Source organism: Staurois parvus, unplaced genomic scaffold (assembly GCF_062004578.1).
Source record: "Staurois parvus isolate SC_StPar_1 unplaced genomic scaffold, SC_StPar_1.0 ptg000522l, whole genome shotgun sequence".
In the NCBI taxonomy this organism is placed as follows: domain Eukaryota; kingdom Metazoa; phylum Chordata; class Amphibia; order Anura; family Ranidae; genus Staurois; species Staurois parvus.
The window spans coordinates 1,817,215-1,838,171 of record NW_028318318.1 but is presented as its reverse complement, the minus strand read 5'-3'; the positions used below and the strand labels follow the sequence as shown (position 1 = coordinate 1,838,171).

The following is a 20,957-nucleotide window of genomic DNA, read 5'->3' as shown; positions in this document are numbered from 1 at the left end:
CGCATTTCACGATATACCAGTGGTGTCACGGGTATCTGGGCCACTGTGTTTGTCTGGCATTGCAGCTATTCCTGGTGGCAGAGCTGCAATGGACTACGGTTGCATTACCCTGTACGCATCTGATCTCATTTGAACTCGGAATCTAATAAGGGTCAAGCCCTGTTTACTACTTGGAGTGGAGACTGCTTGGGTATACCAGGTGTTGTAAGCTTTTCCCCTCCAGAGTCTGAGACGGCTGTGTTTTGAGAATTATCTTGGGCAGAGGATGCTAGGGCAGTCTCTGAGGTGATTTGAGACACTTACCCAAACAGGGGTGTGAGGTCTATCTTAGATATCAAGGCACTAGATATAAGTCTAGACGCCCTTCTGTTTCGGATAGGATCAGTCCAATTAGTGGTGGCTGCTCTGCAAGAGACCAATTGCAGGTGTCCATAGTTCTTAATAACGCATATCTTCCTGTGCCAATTTTTTTGGCTTATCGGGGGTTCTGTGATTGCAATAGAGAATTGCCATTTTATTGTTATGGGGCACTGCCCTTTGGGCTGGCCACAGCTCTCCAAGTGTTTGCAAAGCCCCTAGCCCTGGTGCTTGGCTTGCTGAGGACAGCTGGGTGGTGTCAATCTCATAATACCTTAATGTTCCTTTGCTCGGGGAGCAGTCGGTTTCAAGTTTAATGTGAAATGTAAGAAGCAATAGGTATCCTTCGGTACATCTCTGCATGAGGAAATGATATCTACACTGAAGCTGGTTCCTTTGTGTGGTTCCACTCCAGGTCTTTTGTAGAGGAACATTTTATCTGTCTGGATCATGAAGATCCAAGCATTGGATTGCTGGAAGGCTTTGTCCCTGGGGTATTGCAGAGTCCGATGTGGTTTGGTAGATAGTAACCATTGATGCCAGTCTCTCTGGTTGGGGGGCTGATGTCGAGAGTCCCACTGGCAATAGGAGTAGATGCACTGGTGACACCTTAGGGACCATTTCCCCTGAATCTATGCTTTTCCTCGATTCAATTATTGCCATCTCTTTTGTGCAGGGTCTGGGAGGAGGTAACACTAATAATAATGGTAGCCCGGCACAGCCCAGGAGGGCTTGATACATCTACATAGTGTATCTGGCAGGGGACACACCTTGGACACTCCAGTCCGCCCAGACCTATTGTCTTGGGTCCAATAATGTATCCTGTATATGATTGTTAGGATTGAAGGCTTGACTTTTTAAGCCCAATTCTGGTAAGATCGGGGGGGTCTTGGGTCCTGTTTTTTCTGCGTTTTTGAGTGCCAGAAAGCCGGCATCAGGGCGCTTCCATTACAGGACCTGGAAAGCTTATTTGCCTGGTGGGAGGTCTGGAAGTGGCGCCCGCAGAATTGGGTGATTGTAAGGTTTTTTTTCATCCTTTTTCCAATTTGAAATTAAATTTACCTTGAGTACCATTTAAGGTCAGATTTCATCTCTATCTATTTTTTCCCAGAGACCGTTGTTCTTACTCCTTGATTGGAACTTCGTGCAGGGTGTAACACGGATGATCCCATCTGTCAGGCTGCCCTTGTGTCCTTGTGACTTTTGCTGTCCTTGCAGAGGCTGTCTTCGGAACCAATAAAGAAACCTAATCCTTTGTTTTGGAAGGTGGCTTCTTTGATTACTATTACTTCGACAGGAAGATTGTCAAAGCTGGCAGCCCTTTCATGTAAGGAGCCGTTCTTGGCATCATGATAGGGTGATGTTGCGTCCTCATCCATCTTCCTGCCTAAAATGCTTTTTTGGTTTTCACTTAATCAGGACAGTGTCTTGCCTTTATTTTTTCCTAGTCCACAGTAGTCAGGATTTACGTGAGTTGGCGGCACAGGTCATAAATCCTGGTTTGTGCTGCCAGAAGGGTCCAGAAAGGGCAGGCAGCATCCAGGTCAACTTTTTTGCACTGGATCCGCTAGTTAATCATTCAAGCCTATGGTTTGAAGGTTAAAGTCCCACCCTTTTGGGTGAGAGCACACAATACCAGGAGTGTGGGGGTACCTTGGGCTATCTGTCACCAGGTGTCAGTTGCTCAGATTTGCAAGACTGATACATGGTCTTTGGTTCATTTGGTTCATACATTCACAAAGTTTTACCAGGTGGATGTCAGTGCCACGGAGGATTCTGCCTCTTGCCACAGTGTTTTGCGAACAGCTGAGTAGCTCCTTTTGGGATGTTGGCGGTGGTTATTGTGATGTCACCCACCCCTCAATTTTTTATTGCTTTGGGACCACATAGTCATTATTATGGCCTGCTCTGTGTCCTGTGTTGTATGATAAAGAAAACTGGATTTTTTCTACATACGTACCTGTAAAATCCATTTCTTGGAGTACATCATGGGACACAGAGGTCCCACCCCTCTTTCTGGAATGTCATTGCTTGCTACAAAAACTGAAGTACTTCCTGTGTAAGAGGGGTTATATGGGGGGGACTTCCTCTCTGATTGGTCTGCCGGTGTCCATTCACCTATAGGTGGCATATAACCCACATACTCATTGTTATGGGCTGCTCTGTGATGTTCTCCAAAAAATGGATATTACAGGTAAATATGTAGAAAAAATCCAGTTTTATTTATTGTACACACCAAAAACACCATACCAGCAGTGCAGTTTAGAGGAGGGAACATTGTGGTGTGGGGCTTTTTTTCAGCATACAGTATTGGCAAACTTCATATCATTGAAAGAACGATGAATGGAAAAATGTACCGAGACAGTCTTCATTAAAATCTGCTGCCACCTACCAGAATGATGAAGACGAAATGAGGGAAGACTTTTCAGCAAGACAATGATCTCAAACAGAAAGCCATGGAAACTCTCAATTGGTTTCAAAGAAAGAAAATAATTCTGTGCGAATGGCCCAGCCAATCACCTGACCTGAATCCAATAGAAACTCTATGGAAAGAACTAAAGATCAGCGTTCATAGAAGAGGCCTACAGAACCTTCAAGATTTGAAGACTGTGTGGAAGAATGGGCCAAAATCACACCTAAGCAATGCAGGCAACTGGTTTCTCCATACAGGAGGCATCTTGAAGCTGTCATTACCAACAAAGGATTTTGTACGAAGTATTACATTTCAGTTACCGTGTTCAATACTTTTTCCCTGTGTCATTCCATTTTATTACACATAACTTAACTTCTGAACTTATTTGTTTTGGTTTCTTTGTATGTATGGATTGCATGAGTTGTTGCCGACATGTGGTGAAAATTTCATGGCAATAGCACCTTTAGAAATATATTTACTGAGAAAAATTGTGACGTGTTCAATACTTATTTTACCTGCTTTATATGATATGTAGTATATAAGCAGCATAAAGTTTGTTTTGCCATGTCTGCATATCTATTTTATTATAAGATTTGCTAGTTGTGTAGTGGTAACAGACAGTTACTTTTAAGACTTCCACTAGCTGCAATTAAAATGTTTCATGGCAATATCTAGCAGCACTCTAAACTTTACAGTTAACCAGCAGCTCCTAATACCCATTCAAATTTTCTATGCATGAAGGTAAAAAACCTTTTGTCTGCAACAATTCCCCCAGCTCTCCTAATACTTGCCTGAGCCCCATTGCAATCCAGCGATGTGCATGAGAGCCTCAGTCCTCCGGGGAAAATCCCTACTCATGAAGGAGCCATTGGCTCTCACTGCTGTCAGTTACAGACAGTGAGCCAATGAGGAGAGAGAGCGTATTGAGCCATGGCTCAGGGGAGAGCCTGCTTGGGTGCCCCCATAGCAAGCTGCTTGCTCTAGGCTAGGGGCACTTGGCAGAGGGAGTGGCCAGAAGTGATGGCGGTGGACCTGAGAAGAGGATGATCGGGGCTGCTCTGTGCAGAACCACTGGTAACATGATTGTTTTGTTTTTTTTAATTGCCTTTAATATCACTTTAAGGATAGTGATCATTTGAAGCCATTTATTATCCCATAGTTGTTCCTTTTTAAATCATAATGATAACAGAAATAACCCAAATGGCCGTGATCAAACGTTTTCACAGCATGGAATTTTTGGCTTTGGTACAAACACACAAAGTGACACACACACAGGTTAAAATGGCAATTAAAGGTTAATTTCCCACATCTGAGGCTTTTTAAATTGCAATTAGTGTTTGTGTATAAATAGCCAATGAGTTTGTTGGCACTCACGTGGATGAAGTGAGTAGGCTAGTTACTGATCCATGGGGAGCAGAAAACAACTATCAAAAGACCTGTGTAACAATGTAATGGAACTATATTATGATGAAAAAGGATATAGAAAGATATCCAAAGCCTTGAATATGCCAGTCAATACTGTTCAATCATTTATTAAAAAGTGGAAAATTCATGGATCTCTTCATTCTAAGCCAAGGTCAGATAGACCAAGAAAGATTGCAGCCACAACTACCGGAAGATTTGTTCAGGATACAAAGAAAAACCAAACAGGTAACCTCAGGAGAGTTACAGGCTACTCTAGAGAAAGACAGTGTGGTTGTTTCAAGGAGCACAATACAATAATACTTGAACAAAAATTAGATGCATGGTTGAGTTGCCAGAAAGAAGCCATTACTACACCAATGCCACAAAAAAGCCCAGTTACAATATGCCCGACAACACCTTGACATGCCTCACAGCTTCTAGCAAACTGTAATCTAGAGTGACAAGACCAAACTAGAGCTTTATGGTCACAACTATAAGCGCTATGTTTGGAAGGGGATCAACAAGGCCTATAGCGACAAGAATACCATCCCCACTATGAAGCATGGTGGTGGCTCACTGATGTTTTGAGGGTATGTGAACTCTAAAGACACAAGGAATCTTGTGCAAATCAATTACAAGATAAATTCAGCATGTTATCAGAAAATACTGACAGACAATTTGCATTCTTTTACACGAAAGCTACGCCTGGGACACTCTTGGACTCTCCAGCACAACATTGACCCTAAACACAAGGCCAAATTGACCCTCCAGTGGTTACAGCAGAAAAAGTTGAAGGTTCTGGAGTGGCCCTCACAGTCTCCTGACCTTAATATCATCAAGCCACCTACTCTGGAGAGATCTCAAATGTGCAGTTCATGCAAGACGACCAAAGACTTTGCATGACCTGGAGGCATTTTGCCAAGACGAATGGGCAGCTATACCACCTGCAAGAATTCAGGGCCTCATAAACTACTATTACAAAAGACTTCATGCTGTCATTGATGCTAAAAGGGGCAATACACCATATTAAGAACTAAGGGTATGCAGATTTTTGAAACTCATTTGTTTACTTGTTGCTATGTTTTGTTTTATAAATATACATAAACAGTGCCGTGTAGTACTTTACCAATGTGCAAAAAATGTAAAGCATATAACAATCATACATAAAGTGAAAAAATATAGAAACAAAATTGGCCATGTAGATACGACTCTAAATATACACCGTGTCTTTAAATAAATAGAAAAAACACAATGTCAATGTGTACCCAATTTGTCCTTGTGTACCACTTTAAATCTATATTAAACTTGTTCTCAAGATACAGCAACAGTCCTTCAAAACATCTTATTGGTAAAAAAAAAAATGGAGTAATGGCCATGTGCACCCAATTTGTCCATGTGTACCACTTTAAGTATCTCTTACTTAAATGCGTTATCAAGATTGCATCACAAAACTTCATTCATCAACACTTTATATTTCCACCAGTGTTTTATGATATATAGTTCATCCAAAGTGCATATTCCATCACCACAATGCCTATATTCTTACCTAATGACTAGATCTAACATATATTAGGTCATATACGCCTGCTTCTTTAAATTGGGTTCTTATAAGCCACAACACCGATCTCCACTCCAGCCTTCAGAAGTTTCACAATCCAGTTCCATCCTCCAAAGTGCTTTGGACCTAGGCGATTGGAAGCAAAAGTTGTTCTCCCCCCTCCCTTCCCATAGTCTTCTGGGACATATGACAGGTCCTAGAAGACTACGGGACCATTCAGAAACTGCAGCACTACTCACTTATGAGCAGTGAGCACCCGGCTGGGAAGCCACAAGCTGTTCCAGTACCAGGAACACAGGGCGGCCTGTAAAACGGGCTGTGGGGGGGGGAACACTGCGGAATCGAGGGACAGGTTAGCATCCATTTTTTAAAAGTCAGCAGCTACAGTTTTTGTAGCTGCTGACTTTTATTTTTTTTATTTTCACTGGAACTCCGCTTTAAAGACACGGTAAACATTTGGAGGAGTATCTACACGGCCAGTTTTGTTTCTATATTTTTTCACTATATGTATATGTATGTGGCACTGTTTATGTATATTTACAGTTAGGTCCATATATATTTGGATACAGACACAATTTTAGATTGTTTCAGGTATTTACCAAAACATATTCAAGCTATAGTTATATAATGGATGTAGGCTGAAAGTGCATACTCTCTTGAGGGTATGTACAGTGGGGATCGAAAGTTTGGGCACCCCAGCTAAAAATTTGTATTAATGTGCATAAAGAAGCCAAGGAAAGATGGAAAAATCTCCAAAAGGCATCAAATTACAGATTAGACATTCTTATGTCAACAAAAGTTAGATTTTATTTCCATCATTTACACTTTCAAAATAACAGAAAACAAAAAAATGGCGTCTGCAAAAGTTTGGGCACCCTGCAGAATTTATAGCATGCACTGCCCCCTTTGCAAAGCTGAGACCTGCCAGTGTCATGGATTGTTCTCAATCATCATCTGGGAAGACCAGGTTATGTCAATCTCAAAGGTTTTAAATGCCCAGACTCATCTGACCTTGCCCCAACAATCAGCACCATGGGTTCTTCTAAGCAGTTGTCTAGAAAACTGAAACTGAAAATAGTTGACGCTCACAAAGCTGGAGAAGGCTTTAAGAAGATAGCAAAGCGTTTTCAGATGTCATTATCCTCTGTTCGGAATGTAATTAAGAAATGGCAGTCATCAGGAACAGTGGAAGTTAAAGCAAGATCTGGAAGACCAAGAAAAATATCAGACAGAACAGCTTGCAGGATTGTGAGAAAAACAATTCAAAACCCACGTTTGACTGCACGATCCCTCCAGAAAGATCTGGCAGACACTGGAGTTGTGGTACACTATTCCACTATAAAGAGTTACTTGTACAAATATGGTCTTCATGGAAGAGTCATCAGAAGAAAACCTCTTCTACGTCCTCACCACAAAAATCATCGTTTTAACTTTGCAAATGAACATATAGACAAGCCTGATGCATTTTGGAAACAAGTTCTGTGGACTGATGAGGTTAAAATTGAACTTTTTGGCCGGAATGAGCAAAGGTACGTTTGGAGAAGAAGGGGCACAGAATTTAATGAAAAGAACCTCTGTCCAACTGTTAAGCATGGGGTTGGATCAATCATGCTTTGGGGTTGTGTTGCAGCCAGTGGCACAGGGAACCTCTCAAGAGTAAAAGGAAAAATGGATTCAATAAAATTTCAGCAAATTTTGGATGGTAACTTGATGCCATCTGTGAAAAAGCTGAAGTTAAAGAGAGGATGGCTTCTACAAATGGATAATGATCCTAAACACACCTCGAAATCCATGGGGGATTACATCAAGAGGCGTAAACTGAAGGTTTTGCCATGGCCTTCACAATCTCCTGACCTCAACATAATTGAAAATCTATGGATAGACCTTAAAAGAGCAGTGCGTGACAGACAGCCCAGAAATCTCAAAGAACTGGAAGACTTTTGTAAGGAAGAATGGGCAAAGATACCTCAAACAAGAATTGAAAGACTCTTGGCTGGCTACAAAAAGCGTTTACAAGCTGTGATACTTGCCAAAGGGGGCAGTACAAGATATTAACTCTGCAGGGTGCCCAAACTTTTGCAGACGCCATTTTTTTTGTTTTCTGTTATTTTGAAAGTGTAAATGATGGAAATAAAATCTAACTTTTGTTGACATATTATAAGAATGTCTAATCTGTAATTTGATGCCTTTTGGAGATTTTTTCATCTTTCCTTGGCTTCTTTATGCACATTAATACAAATTTTTAGCTGGGGTGCCCAAACTTTCGATCCCCACTGTACATCCAAATTGGAAGAAAGGTTTAGGAATCACAGCTCCCTAGTAGCCATCCCCCTTTTTCAAGGGACCAACAGTAATTGGACAATTGAATCAAAAGCTGTTTCATGGCCAGGTGTGGACTACCCCTTCATTATTTCTTCAATTAAGCAGGTAAAAGGTATGGAGTTGATTCTAAGTGTGGTATTTGCATTTGGAATCTATTGCTGTGAACCTACATCATGCGTTCAAAGTAGCTGTTCATGCAAGTGAAACAGGCCATTGTAAGGCTTCAAAAATGAAACAAATGCATCAGAGAGATAGCAGCAACATTAGGATTGGCCGAATAAACAGTTTGGTACATTCTGAGGAAAGAAGAAGGCACTAGTGCACTCAGCAACATAAAAAGGCATGGATGTCCACGGAGGAAAACAGTGGTGGATGATCGCAGGATCCTCTCTATGGTAAAGAAAACCCCATTCACAACATTCTGACAAGTGAAGGACACTCTCCAGGAGGTGGGCGGATCATTGTCAAAGTCTACAATCAAGACTTCTTCACAAGAGCAAATACAGAGGGCGCAAACCATTTCTAAGCCTGAAGAATAGAAAAGCCAAATTAGACTTTGCCAAAAAACATCCAAAAAAGCCAGACCAGTTCTGGAAAAGCATTCTTTGGATGGATGAAACTAATATTAAACTGTTAAGGATGGTATAAAGTGAGCGCTCCTAACCAAGCAGCTAGCACTAGAGGTAATCACAGTGTACCCGTAAACAACAGAATAGTAATAACAAAGTGCAGCGCTGAGAAATAAGTGTAAAAAGCAAATAGTCCATGGTTATTAACTACATATAAATATATAGTCCCAAGAAAAAGCTGATGAAGACCAGGAAGCAATGGAAAGAGTGTGCACTCACCGGACGCGCATGGAAAATGCGCATAAATGAATAACTCCTGGAATCCTAGAGTAGATGGAGAGGGTGAATTCCAATATGTGGATCAGTCAGCCTGGGAAGATATATCAGAGATCCGGAGGTCCCCTTAAGGTTGGTATGATTATCAGCCAGACTCCAAAAGCTCCATCCCCTGAGTTAAAATGGCCGCGGGGCTGTCTCGTGGCTCCGGGCAGAAGATGACGTCATGCTCTGTCGGTTCCTCCTAAGGCCTTTCGTGCCCAAGCACATCATCAGAGGGGATACCAACCAGAGCATGACAGACGTCCATCTGATTTATTCTGAATCGCGGCATTCGCGCATGCGCAGTGCGGCGCCGCCATTTTGCCGAAGTCTATGGAGTGCGCATGCGCGACTCCATAGACGCCATTTTGCCATAGGTTAAAAAGCATATGCATATGCGGAAGAGGCAAATCCTGGAAACGCGTCAGCCTATTGGATGTCTACATTCCCCATTACGGACTGTTACTCAGCGCGGTGTTGACCCAGCTGTTCTTTTATGATGTGCCTTGACTTTATTCTCGTTTGTGAGTACAACACCTATTTTATTTCTTATTAAACATTTTTTATGGTAATGCACTAGGCCTGTGCGCCCTTTCTTTGTTCTTTCCTCATTCAGTATATTTGGATTCCCCCGGTCTGTTGAGAGCAGCAAGGTGTGCATGTTCCAGGACATTCTTAATGTGGTTGCAGCCTGCATCGAGTCCATCCCCAAGCGCAGGAGCATTTGTGTTTGCTGGTTCATGGCTTCCAGTGGCACTGGGTCATTGATGTCTGTTGATGATGTGACAGAAGACAGAAGCAGCTAGATGAATTCTGCAGTGTTTAGAGATATACTGTCAGCCCAGATTAAGCCAAATGCGGCAACAAAGTTGATTGGACGGAGCTTCACAGTACAGATGGACAATGATCCAATACTCACTGCTGCAAAAGCAACCCAGGAGCTTATGAAGGAAAAGAAGTGGAATATTCTACAATGGCCGAGTCAATCACCTGATCTCAACTCAATTGAGCATGCATTTCATTTGCCGAAGGCAAAACTAAGGGCAGAAAGACCCACAAATGAACTGAAGATAGCTGCAGTTAGAGCCTGGCAAAGCATCAGAAAGGAGGAAACCCAGTCTTTGGTAATGTCCATGGGATCCAGACTTCAGGCAGTCATTACCAGTAAAGGATTCTCAACAAAATATTAAAAATGATCCTTTTATTTATGATTATATTAATTTGTCCAATTACATTTAAGCCCCTGAAAAATGGAGGAACTGTGTATAAAAATGGTGGCATTTCCTAAATTTTGTACTTGATATTTATGTTCGACCCCTTGAGTTAAACCTGAAAGTCTGCACTTCAAATTCATTTGGATTGTTTTGTTTTAATTTATTCTGGTGGCATACAGAGCCAAAAAGTATGAAAATTGTGCCTGTGTCCTAATATATATGGACTTAACTGTATATCATTTATCTTGTGGGAACAGATGAGTTCAAGCAGTGGTACATAATTTCACATAATTCACGTTAGTACAATATTTGTTAGAGGGGTGATAGCCCATGGGTATTATTGGTTGTTTTATGATTGTGCCATTCTGGTATGATCTACAGTTGAATATGAATCCCATAAAAAGTAAAAGGAATGTGTTTTTTACCTACTTACTCATGTTTTCTTTAAAAAACGTTCATACTGTATATTACCAGTTCTCCAAAGGTATGCAAACTTTTGAGTTCAATTGTATATTTAGTATTGTCTATATCATACTATGTTACTATCACTATTCACTTATTAACTTAATAATCAACTAGTCTACAGATTTGATAAATTTCAGTTATTTCTTCAAAGTAAATAAAATACTACTAAAGTAGTGTAAGAAATGTTGAGCGTGTTCTTTTATTTCTGTTTGTAATTTTGAGAAGCTTTTCCTTTACTTATTATTGTGTGGTGGTATGGTTGTCACCAGGACAGGAAGACATGGGCTGCAATAAAAATATTGTTCTAAATTCTAACCCATCCTCACTTGACTAAATTTTTTTTTGTAACCTTTGGACAAATTTCACAGAGGCTCAACCCTCTCACTCTTTTCAAAATTAAATAAAACATTTGGCTGTATATGTCCTTACATCTACTAAAATGATCTCCTAGTAAAAGAAATTTCTAATCAAATTTATTTTACCTAGTCTGTTTACAGCAAACAGCGTTGAAAAAATATTTGAAAATTTAAAGAAAGATGGTTCCTCTTTTGCTCAACAACAGCTGCAGGTAAATCTGAAGTGTTTTCTTTTCCTTCTGTTATTTTGTAAACCTGGTTGTACAATTGTGACCAAAAGTTTTAGTTCTCCTGCACCTTTATCCAAAAAAATCCCAATTTGCTATGAAATAAGTTGAAACAGACAAAAAGTACACCACATCCCCCATTGTTTATTCCAGCAGACCTTTTGCTTTGTGACTTTAACCTCCCTGGCGGTATTCCCGAGTGTAGCTCGGGGTAAAGTTTCAGTACCACAAACGGTAACCCCAAGCTACACTCGGGCTTACCATGCGGCGCTGCTCCGGGATCCCTCAATCACTTACCTTGTCCTGCACTTCCGCGATGTCTCTCCTGCAGTGTCCCCGGCAATGTAATCCGGCATCTGTCATCTGGGTTCCGTTCTCTGCGAGAGTCAGAACGTACGGGGGACGGAACGGCAAGAAATTTGAAAATGACAAAAAGTGACATTCACTAAAATCACATAGTAAAACATTACTGTATCAAAGCATTTCACATACATTTTGTCCTGTGCCCTGCCTGCATTTTACTGTTCTTTCTGCCTGGAAACTGAGAAATGTCCATGGCGTCCAAAAAGCGTCCCTTTAGGTCAAAATCAGTTTTAGACTAGCTAGAGAACAGTGATAGTAAATTAGAACTACTTGCAGAATTGAGTGATAATGATTCGTGGGGAAATTCGTCATCAGACACTGAAAACGATTTTGCAACTTTGCTCAGTGATGTGCGAACTTGGCGCTATATTTCAAATTTCAGTGTTTTTGGTTTGATTATATTATTGAATTAAATTTATTATTATATTATTATTTTTTATGATTATTTATTAAATTATAATATATGATTTCATGTTTCAAGTTTTATCCTACCCGGGATGTTTACTCCTTGTTTGAACAGGTTTCAGTGAGTTATTCCTAAAAATTACAGGCCTACAATAAAAAAAAATACATATTTCCATGCAAAAAAATGTACCGCTTTGAGCACAGAAATATGGACATAATCAGACCGCTAGGGAGGTTAACATTAAAATGGCATTTATATAATTTTTGGAACCCTTAACCTGATCATTTATAGCACACTCTTTTGAGGAAATAATGGCAGTCAACCACTTCCTGTAGGCTGTAGTAAGACTTCTACACTTCTCATCTTGTCAATAATTTGTCCCACTCTTCTTGAATGGATTGCCCCAGTTGTATTAAATCTGGACTAGCCTTACTTTTCATCTTACAGAATCTCCTCTTTTGTAATTTCTTGCTCTGATTTCACTACACACTAACCTTCTCACAGTGTACATTAGAAGTTGCAGCAATCGGATATAGCCAACTTCATTTACTGGCTGGAGTATGTCCAGGATCATCTAGCCCTGGGGTGTCCAACCTTTTGGCCTTCCGGGGCCACATTGGAAAAGAGGAATTGTTTTGGGCTGCACATAAAATACACTAACAATAAGGATAGTTGATGAGCAGGAAAAGTTGGGCAGATCACTGATATAGATAGCGTACCTATCTGAGTAATAAAACATTTTGAACCGCAGTGGCCAGGAAATTACATGGTGCTTTCCCACACCTTAAAATGTGCTTTAATGAGAGAGAAGGGGAGAGAGGGAGAGCAGAGAGAGAGTCAAAGAGGGGGAGAGCAGAGAGAGACAGAGAGGGGGAGAGACAGAGAGGGGGAGAGAAAGAGGAAGAGCAAGGAGAGAGAGAGGAGAGAGGGACTCTCTGGCATTACAAATCCCAACGTAGTAAGCTCCCATTCCTCAGGACACACAGCATGAGAAGAAGATGTCCACCACTGGGGTCACTACAGCCTGTCAGCCTTTCCCTACAGTGGGTATAGAAAAGAATCACCCCCTTTAAAATAATCACATTTTGTTGCTTTGCGGCCTGAAATGAAGACAAACACAGTTTTTGTTCCAACATGACAATGACCCAAAGCACACAGCAAAAACAACAACACAGTGGTTGAAGGAGAAGGTGAATGTCCATGCATGGCCTAGTCAGAGCCCAGACTAAGGCTAGGTTCACACCTACAGTTGCAAGAAAAAGTATGTGAGCCCCTTGAGATTACCTGGAGTTTTGCATGAATTGGGCATAAAATGTGCTCTGAACGTCATCTAAGTCACAATAGAAGAACACAGTCTGCTGAACATAATACTACACAAACATTAGATGTTGCCATGGTTTAATTGCACATAACATGTAAACATTCACAGTGCAGGGAGGAAAAAGTATGTGAGGCCCTAGCTTCATGACTTCTCCCAGAGCTAATTGGAGCCAGGAGTGAGCCAACCTTGACTCCAATCAGTGTGATGATATTGGATGTGTTGCTGACAGCTGTCCTGCCCTTAAAAAACACACACCTGTTTTGGGTTTACTGGTTTCAAGAAGCACTGTCTGATGTGAACCATGCCTCGCAGAAAAGAGCTCTCAGAAGACCTACGATCAAGAATGGTTGACTTGCATGAAGCTGGAAAGGGTTACAAAAGTATCTCCAAAAGCCTTGATGTTCATGTGTCCACGGTAAGACAGACTGCCTACAAATGGAGAAAGGTTAGCACTGTTACTACTCTCCCTAGGCGTGGTCATCCTGTAAAAATGACTGCAAGAGCACAGCGCAGAATGCTGCATGAGGTAAAGAAGAATCCCAGAGTGTCAGCTACAGACCTACAAAAATCTCTGGGACATGCTAACATTTTTGTTGACACATCTACAATAAGGAAAACATTAAACAAAAATGGAGTACATGGGAGGACACCACGGAGGAAGCCATTGCTGTCCAAAAAGAATATTGCAGCACGTTTGAAGTTTGCAAAAGAACACCTGGATGTTCCACAGCACTACTGGCAAAATATACTGTGGACAGATGAAACCAAGATTGAGTTGTTTTGGAAGAACACACAACACTATGTGTGGAGAAAAAAAGGCACAGCACACCAACATCAAAACCTCATCCCCACTGTAAAACATGGCGGAGGGAGCATCATGGTTTGGGGCTGCTTTGCTGCCTCAGGGCCTGGACGGATTGTTATCATTGATGGGAAAATTAATTCCAGAGTTTATCAAGACATTTTACAGGAAAACGTGCGACCATCTGTCCGCCAACTGAAGCTTCGCAGAGGATGGGTGATGCAACAGGACAATGATCCAAAGCATACAAGTAATTCAACAAAACAATGGCTGCAACAGCACAGAATACGCCTTCTGGAGTGGCCCAGTCAGAGTCCTGACCTCAACCCGATTGAAGTGCTGTGGCATGACCTTAAGAGAGTGATTTACACCAGACATCCCAAGAATATTGCTAGACTGAAACAGTTTTGTGAAAAGGAGTGGTCCAAAATTACTCCAGATCGTTGTGCAGGTCTGATCTGCAACTACAGGAAACGTTTGGTTGAGGTTATTGCTGCCAAAGGAGGGTCAACCAGTTATTAAGTCCAAAGGTTCACATACTTTTTCCTCCCTGCACTGTGAATGTTTACATGTTATGTGCAATTAAACCATGGCAACATCTAATGTTTGTGTAGTATTATGTTCAGCAGACTGTGTTCTTCTATTGTTGTGACTTAGATGACGTTCAGAGCACATTTTATGCCCAATTCATGCAAAACTCCACGGAATCCCAAGGGGTTCACATACTTTTTCATGCAACTGTATGTAGTTTGCGTTTGATCCGTTTCTGCAGTGCATTTAGTGTTGTGTTTTTGCACATGCATTTTTGCTGCGTTTTTTTTATGCATTTTGCGTTTTTTTAAATTTTGTTTTCTTGTTGCTAGGCAGATTTAAAATGCATGGCAAAAACACAGCAAAAACGCACTACATGATTTTCTGCAGCGTTTCCATTGAAGTCTATAGAACCAAAAACACAACTTTTTGCGTTCAAAAAAGTCACTGACCCTTTCCAAAAAACGCACTGGGTGAAAAGCAGAGATGTGAACGTGTCCCATAGGAAATCATGTTAAATTGACTGTAGTGCGTTTGTGCACAACGCTCTGGAAAACGCTTGGGTGTGAACCTAGTGTCAAACCCCATTGAAAATTTGTGGCATGACTTGAAGACTGAAGTGCACAAACAGTCACCATCAAATTTAACTGAACTTGGGCAGTTCTGCAAAGAAGAGTGGGAAAATATTGCAAAGTCTAGATGTGCAAAGTTATTAGAGACAGATGCCAACAGACTAAAGGCTGTAATTAACGCAAAAGGTAGTTCAACAAAATAGTTTTCCTTTCCTCCTGCATTCAGGATTGAGGCGTCCCCACCTAGCCAGTCTACATGGCTGGCAGTCCGTCCAAATCCGATTGTCATGCTGGCGCAGTTCCAACAGTTTTCTGCTAACAGCACGAGTGTATAGGGAGCGGCTTCTTGCCTGCCAACTGCCTGTCTTTGAGGATATGCTGTGCAGCAGCATGGATGGTCTACACTATGGCTGCTGCTAGGGGTGGGCGCACTTGCTCTGCCTAGTATACAGCACAGAGCTAGATGGAGGTGTGAGCCCGCATGGAGCGCACGATGTGTGCCTGTACTGAGCATGTAGAGAGGAGGAGAGGGACCAGCCTTTAGGGGTCCAAATTTAAAGATGCTCCTGTGCAAGATGCACTTCCTGCCCTGCCAGGAGGTATGTGTGGCTCCCCCTCTGCAGCTGGCTAATGCTTATTATTTCACCCTCTACAGGTAACACCTTGAAACTGTGCAAGTTGGCCCTGTGCTGCCTGCTGTGTCAATTTACTTGCTGATGGCATCCTATATATTATCTTTTGGTGTAGGTCTTCAATACACCTCTCTCCCTTTTCAATGGTTCCCAAATTCTTTCTTAATTGTGTGTGTGACAGGAGTGACTTTTGGGGGTGGGGGGACCTCTGTATCATCTCCCTAAATCATTATGTTTAACCCACCCTGTGCCTGTTTAAGGGTACAGGGTGTACATGTGAATCTCCCAGTATTGTGCATTTGTGTGTTGTCCTTTGTCTAGGCCACATGGCTGTCCATTTTTTGTTTGCCATGTGCTCCCCCCATGGTGCTGTGCCTTCCTGTCCAGCAAACTATTATGGGATGTACTGTTTGTGTATTGGTGTGGGGGTTGGTCAATGTCCTTTGCCGCATGGCTGCATCCCATTGTTCTGTGTCTTGATTGGATGGGGAGGGGTGATGAGGTGTTTCCTGCCTATACTGTAGCCCTTCCCACTGATAGAGTGGGCTGATGATGTGTTTCCTGTCCCTGGTTGTCTTTCCCCGCCCTCTGTATAAAACATGTTGTTTGTGTACAATAAAAGTTGTTGGCTTTCTGTCTTAAGAAGAGCTGGGTGTTGTCTTTTTCCTGAGGGATTTCAGAGTGTGGTCCGTGGATGGTGTTCAGACAGGGGAAGCTGTGGTATAACGGAAAAACTCAGTGCGGTCTGGGTTCCGGTTCCGTTACATTGGTGGCAAGCGTTGGGATTGTGCTTCCAGCTGTAAACACATCCAAACCACCACCGGGATTCAAGATCAGGAAAGGAGACGTCAGTCACCCCAGTGGAGATATGGACCTGGCATCAGAGTTCCCAGGGCTGCTGCAGATCATCCTTGCAACATACCCCAGGACTGTGTCTACGTATCAGTACCTGGAGCTCAGGCAGCGGATTTGGGAGGTGCTTTGGAGAGGAGTGGTCCAGGCTGCTGGTATGGACAAAGGCAAGTGCTATCCAACCCCAGGGGAACGGGTCAGGGACCATCGGAAGTTACGGATGCCATTCCTGGGAGAGCAACCTCAGGAGCATTTGTTGGCTGAGTTGGACAGGCTGGTCCAGCAGGAGATACAACTGGATAATAGATATCGGGCTCTGCGGTGGTGCGCAGAGCAGGAGTATTTAGGGGAGGCAACAGAGTGCTCTCCTGAGGGACATGACTTTAGTGGGCCTGGATTGCTGCGGGAGAGCCTTACAGATCTTTTTGTGTTTGGCGATAGAGGAGAACCTACTCTGAAGGAGTTACGAGAAGGCAGAGAGGCTATGTTCGGTCTCACAGGGGTCTCAGAACTTAAACCAGATCTGGAATACCTGCTGAAGGAAGAACTGGATCTAGAAAGGGCATACAGGCAACTCCTAGGACATGTTCGGCAGCATGCCCAAGAATCAGCAGTGGAAATTCCAGAGACTGGGGATCTGATAGACCTCTCAGCTGAGGAGGAACCAGCAGTAGACCTGGCAACAGGGCCAAACAGTACTGAACTCTGCCCAGCACTGGTAATGTCTCCTGAGTTACACGGACAGGAGATGGTGAGCCCCGATCCCCAAACCCCAGTTCCAGAGGCTGGGGATTTGATTGATTTTTTTTCTGAGGAGGAACCAGCCGGGGAGCCACCAGCTGAAGCGCTGACAACCAGACAGAGGGTCCAGGACCTCTGCCCCACACCTGTGGTAGTTTCAGAGGCCCAGGGTGAGAAGGGAGAGGAGGTTGTTGTCCTCTCTACCCCACAGTCAGCCAGAGTGGAGGAAACTGTTTTCCCTCCCAAGCCAGGATCTGTGCACCAGGGGGACAGTGACAGAGGAATGCCATCCCAGCAGCAGATCCACAGTCTGGGAGTGGAGGAAGCCAGCCTCCCTCCCCTATGGTTAGCCGGAGCAGATGTGGGGTCCCCAGCAGAAGTGCTGGCACCAGGGCAGAGCGCCGCTGGCCTCTGCCTAGCAACTACAGTCACCACCTGGATACCTCAGGGATGCTGGGCAGTCGGCCCATATCCCCCACAGCATGATGGAGCTGGCCCAGCCACCCTGTCTTCTCCCCAGCGGCTGAGAGGACTTCAGGGAGAAGGACCAGTCCGTACTTCTCCACAGCGGCGGGTATGTTCTACGGGAGAGGCAGAGGTTGGCTGGGTGAGTAACGCTTGGTGTGGGACAATTTGCATGGGGTACTGTGTGGGTGCTGGCATTGGGGGACTGGAGGTGCAGACTAACTTCAGAGTACATCCGTCTGGGATCTACTCCTGTGTTAGTCTCCTGCCGAAAGGGGAGATATGTGACGGGAGTGACTTTTGGGGGTGGGGGGACCTCTGTATCATCTCCCCAAATCATTATGTTTAACCCACCCTGTGCCTGTTTAAGGGTACAGGGTGTACATGTGAATGTCCCAGTATTGTGCATTTGTGTGTTGTCCTTTGTCTAGGCCACATGGCTGTCCATTGTTTGTTTGCCATGTGCTCCCCCCCATGGAGCTGTGCCTTCCTGTCCAGCAAACTATTATGGGATGTACTGTTTGTGTATTGGTGTGGGGGTTGGTCAATGTCCTTTGCCGCATGGCTGCATCCCATTGTTCTGTGTCTTGGTTGGATGGGGAGGGGTGATGAGATGTTTCCTGCCTATACTGTAGCCCTTCCCACTGATAGGGTGGGCTGATGATGTGTTTCCTATCCCTGGTTGTCTTTCCCCGCCCTCTGTATAAAACATGTTGTTTGTGTACAATACAAGTTGTTGGCTTTCTGTCTTAAGAAGAGCTGGGTGTTGTCTTTTTCCTGAGGGATTTCAGGGTGTGGTCCGTGGATGGTGTTCAGACAGGGGAAGCTGCGGTATAACGGAATATACCCAAGTGCGGTCGGGTACCGGTTCCGTTACAGTGTGTATATTCTGGTTATACTCCTTGTGCTTTACTATTATATTGCCAGTGAGGAGTATGAAACCCCTCCCCCATTACCTGCATATATACCATATGAACATACATATGAACAATTAATTTATGTATTTATCAACACCGCTCTCCTCCAAATGTATGCACTCCACCAATGTTGTACCAGAGAGCTGGTTCCTTCTACATATTTTTCAGTGGTATGGAGGCGTAAAGAGTGGAAAAGGATACAAGGGAACTTTGGTGCGTGTGGTCCTATAGGAGGGGAACACGAGTCCCACAGTAAGGATTGGAGAATAGGGCCATGCCAGCCAAGACGACCTGTGATGTCTGCTTTAAAGAAGCAGCCAGGTGCAGGGAGTCCAATGAGAGAGAGATGGTCTCTTTGATGAAACAGGCATTTAAAGACATGCTAAAAGCGTATACTAAGCAGACGAAGCCCTCAGCTGCCCCAGTGCAGCCAATTTCACACTATTTGCCACGTGAGTTGCCTCCAGCTGCAAGAGAAGGCCCAGAAGTCCACAAACCCTCAACTCCTTATGAGCTTTCTAAGATGAGGAGGATAGCCATTAAGGCGAATTCATTTTCAACTTGGTACAACCCTTCATTAGGAAGATCAGGCAAGCCCTACTGTGGGAGGATTCAGCGGAAGAGCGGCAAAGGAAAAAGGTAAAGTATTTAAAGAAGGTAGTGGACGCAGCTCTTATGCACCTTGCCAGGCATGTGACAGACTTGAAGCTATAGCTTCTTTTATGGCCAAGGTGTTGATTGATTTGATTAAATTGCTGGCCAAAATTAAGTTATGGTGTAAAATTCGATTTTAGGGGCAGTCCTTGTCCGGAAAACAAATTGGATGCCACCATTGCGAAAGCCACAGGCAGAAAGTTGGGGGTAATTCCCCAGGACCAGAGATTGCTCTATAAGAGGAGCAGGTTTACAGGAATTCAGCAAGGGACAGAGACAGAGAAGCCAAATGTTACTGGCCGGCAAGGGAAATTCATCAGCAGTGGCCGAATTCCTTAGCAGGCTGTAGGTCAAAGAAGCCCTCTTCTTCCCTGGGACAAGAGTCTGAAAAATCCTTTTGACAACTCATCGGTTCACTCTTGCCAGGTAGGGGCCAGATTATTCAAGTTCTAGCAGGTGCGGGCCAGAAATATAAAAGAGTCTTGGGTGCTGTCTACTATCTTGTATGGGCACGTCTGGAGATTCCTCAAATGGCCTCACAGACTCTTTATTCTGTCAAACATTCCCCAGTCCAGAAAAAAACAGGATGTGCTTTGGGCATACAAAGAAACCTTGTCGAGGCAGGGAGCGATAATCACAGTTCCCCAATCCCTGGAATCTACTCTCCTCTGTTCTTGGTGCAGAAAAATTCAGGGTCATGGATACCCATTATGAATCTCAGGGGTCTCAACAATTATATCAGAAAATATTGTTTCAAGATGGAGCTGCTCCAGATGATCTTGAAAATCATACAACCAGAATACTGCTTCCTTTCTGTGGATCTCAATGATGCATATTCCCACATCCTGGTGGCCCCTGTCTGTCTGAGGTTTCTATGGTTTGCTGTGAGATAGCTACACTACCAATTTGTACTGTATGTCTACCCTTCAGGTTGACCACATTTTTTACATAAGTTCTCGCACAGCTGAGGATGCAGGGCATTCAAATTTACCATTAGTTTGGCGAAATCCTTCTCTTGAGTCAGGACAGGGACACGTTGCTGATGCACAAGGAGATAATAATCTCAGCACTGGAGAAGCTTAGTTGGTTGATGAACCGGTAAAAGAGTCATGCCAACCCAGACTCTGGTCTAGGAGCAAAAAGAGACACTTAAGCAGCAATGGTGGCTGTACCGGAGGACAAGTTTTCTGTCTTCCTGAAGACGATGGCAACAGCCCAAAGGAGTACCCATCTCCTGGAGGTGGAGTTCATGTGTCTCCACAGTATCATGACCATCCCAGCAGTCAAATGGGCTCAAGGGAATTCACGTCCCTTTCAGATGAGGTTTCTGGAGCAATGGAGGGCAGAGGATCTTGGTCAGAATAACCAAATCACACAAAGTATGAGAATTAGTTTAGGCTGGTGGTCGAGGAGCCGGAATCTACTATGCCATTCCTTGTTGATGATGCAGTGGCTGGGAGTTCAATCAGATGCCAGCAAAGCAGCTTGGGAGTCCTAT

At 43.5% G+C, this 20,957-nt stretch overlaps 1 protein-coding gene across 7 annotated transcripts in view; it reads left to right on the top strand.

The window, feature by feature from the left end:
• HIBCH (3-hydroxyisobutyryl-CoA hydrolase) overlaps positions 1–20,957 on the top strand; it is a 638,488-nt gene that overhangs the window by 486,208 nt on the left and 131,323 nt on the right. For 5 of the 7 annotated variants that reach the window (XM_089690215.1, XM_089690214.1, XM_089690212.1 and 2 more), the window contains one exon: positions 11,107–11,188. The exons of the other annotated variants lie outside the window; for them this stretch is intronic. In XM_089690215.1, the coding sequence (XP_089546341.1) occupies positions 11,107–11,188 (82 nt within the window). The remainder of the gene's footprint in view (positions 1–11,106; positions 11,189–20,957) is intronic. 7 annotated transcript variants of the gene reach the window in all.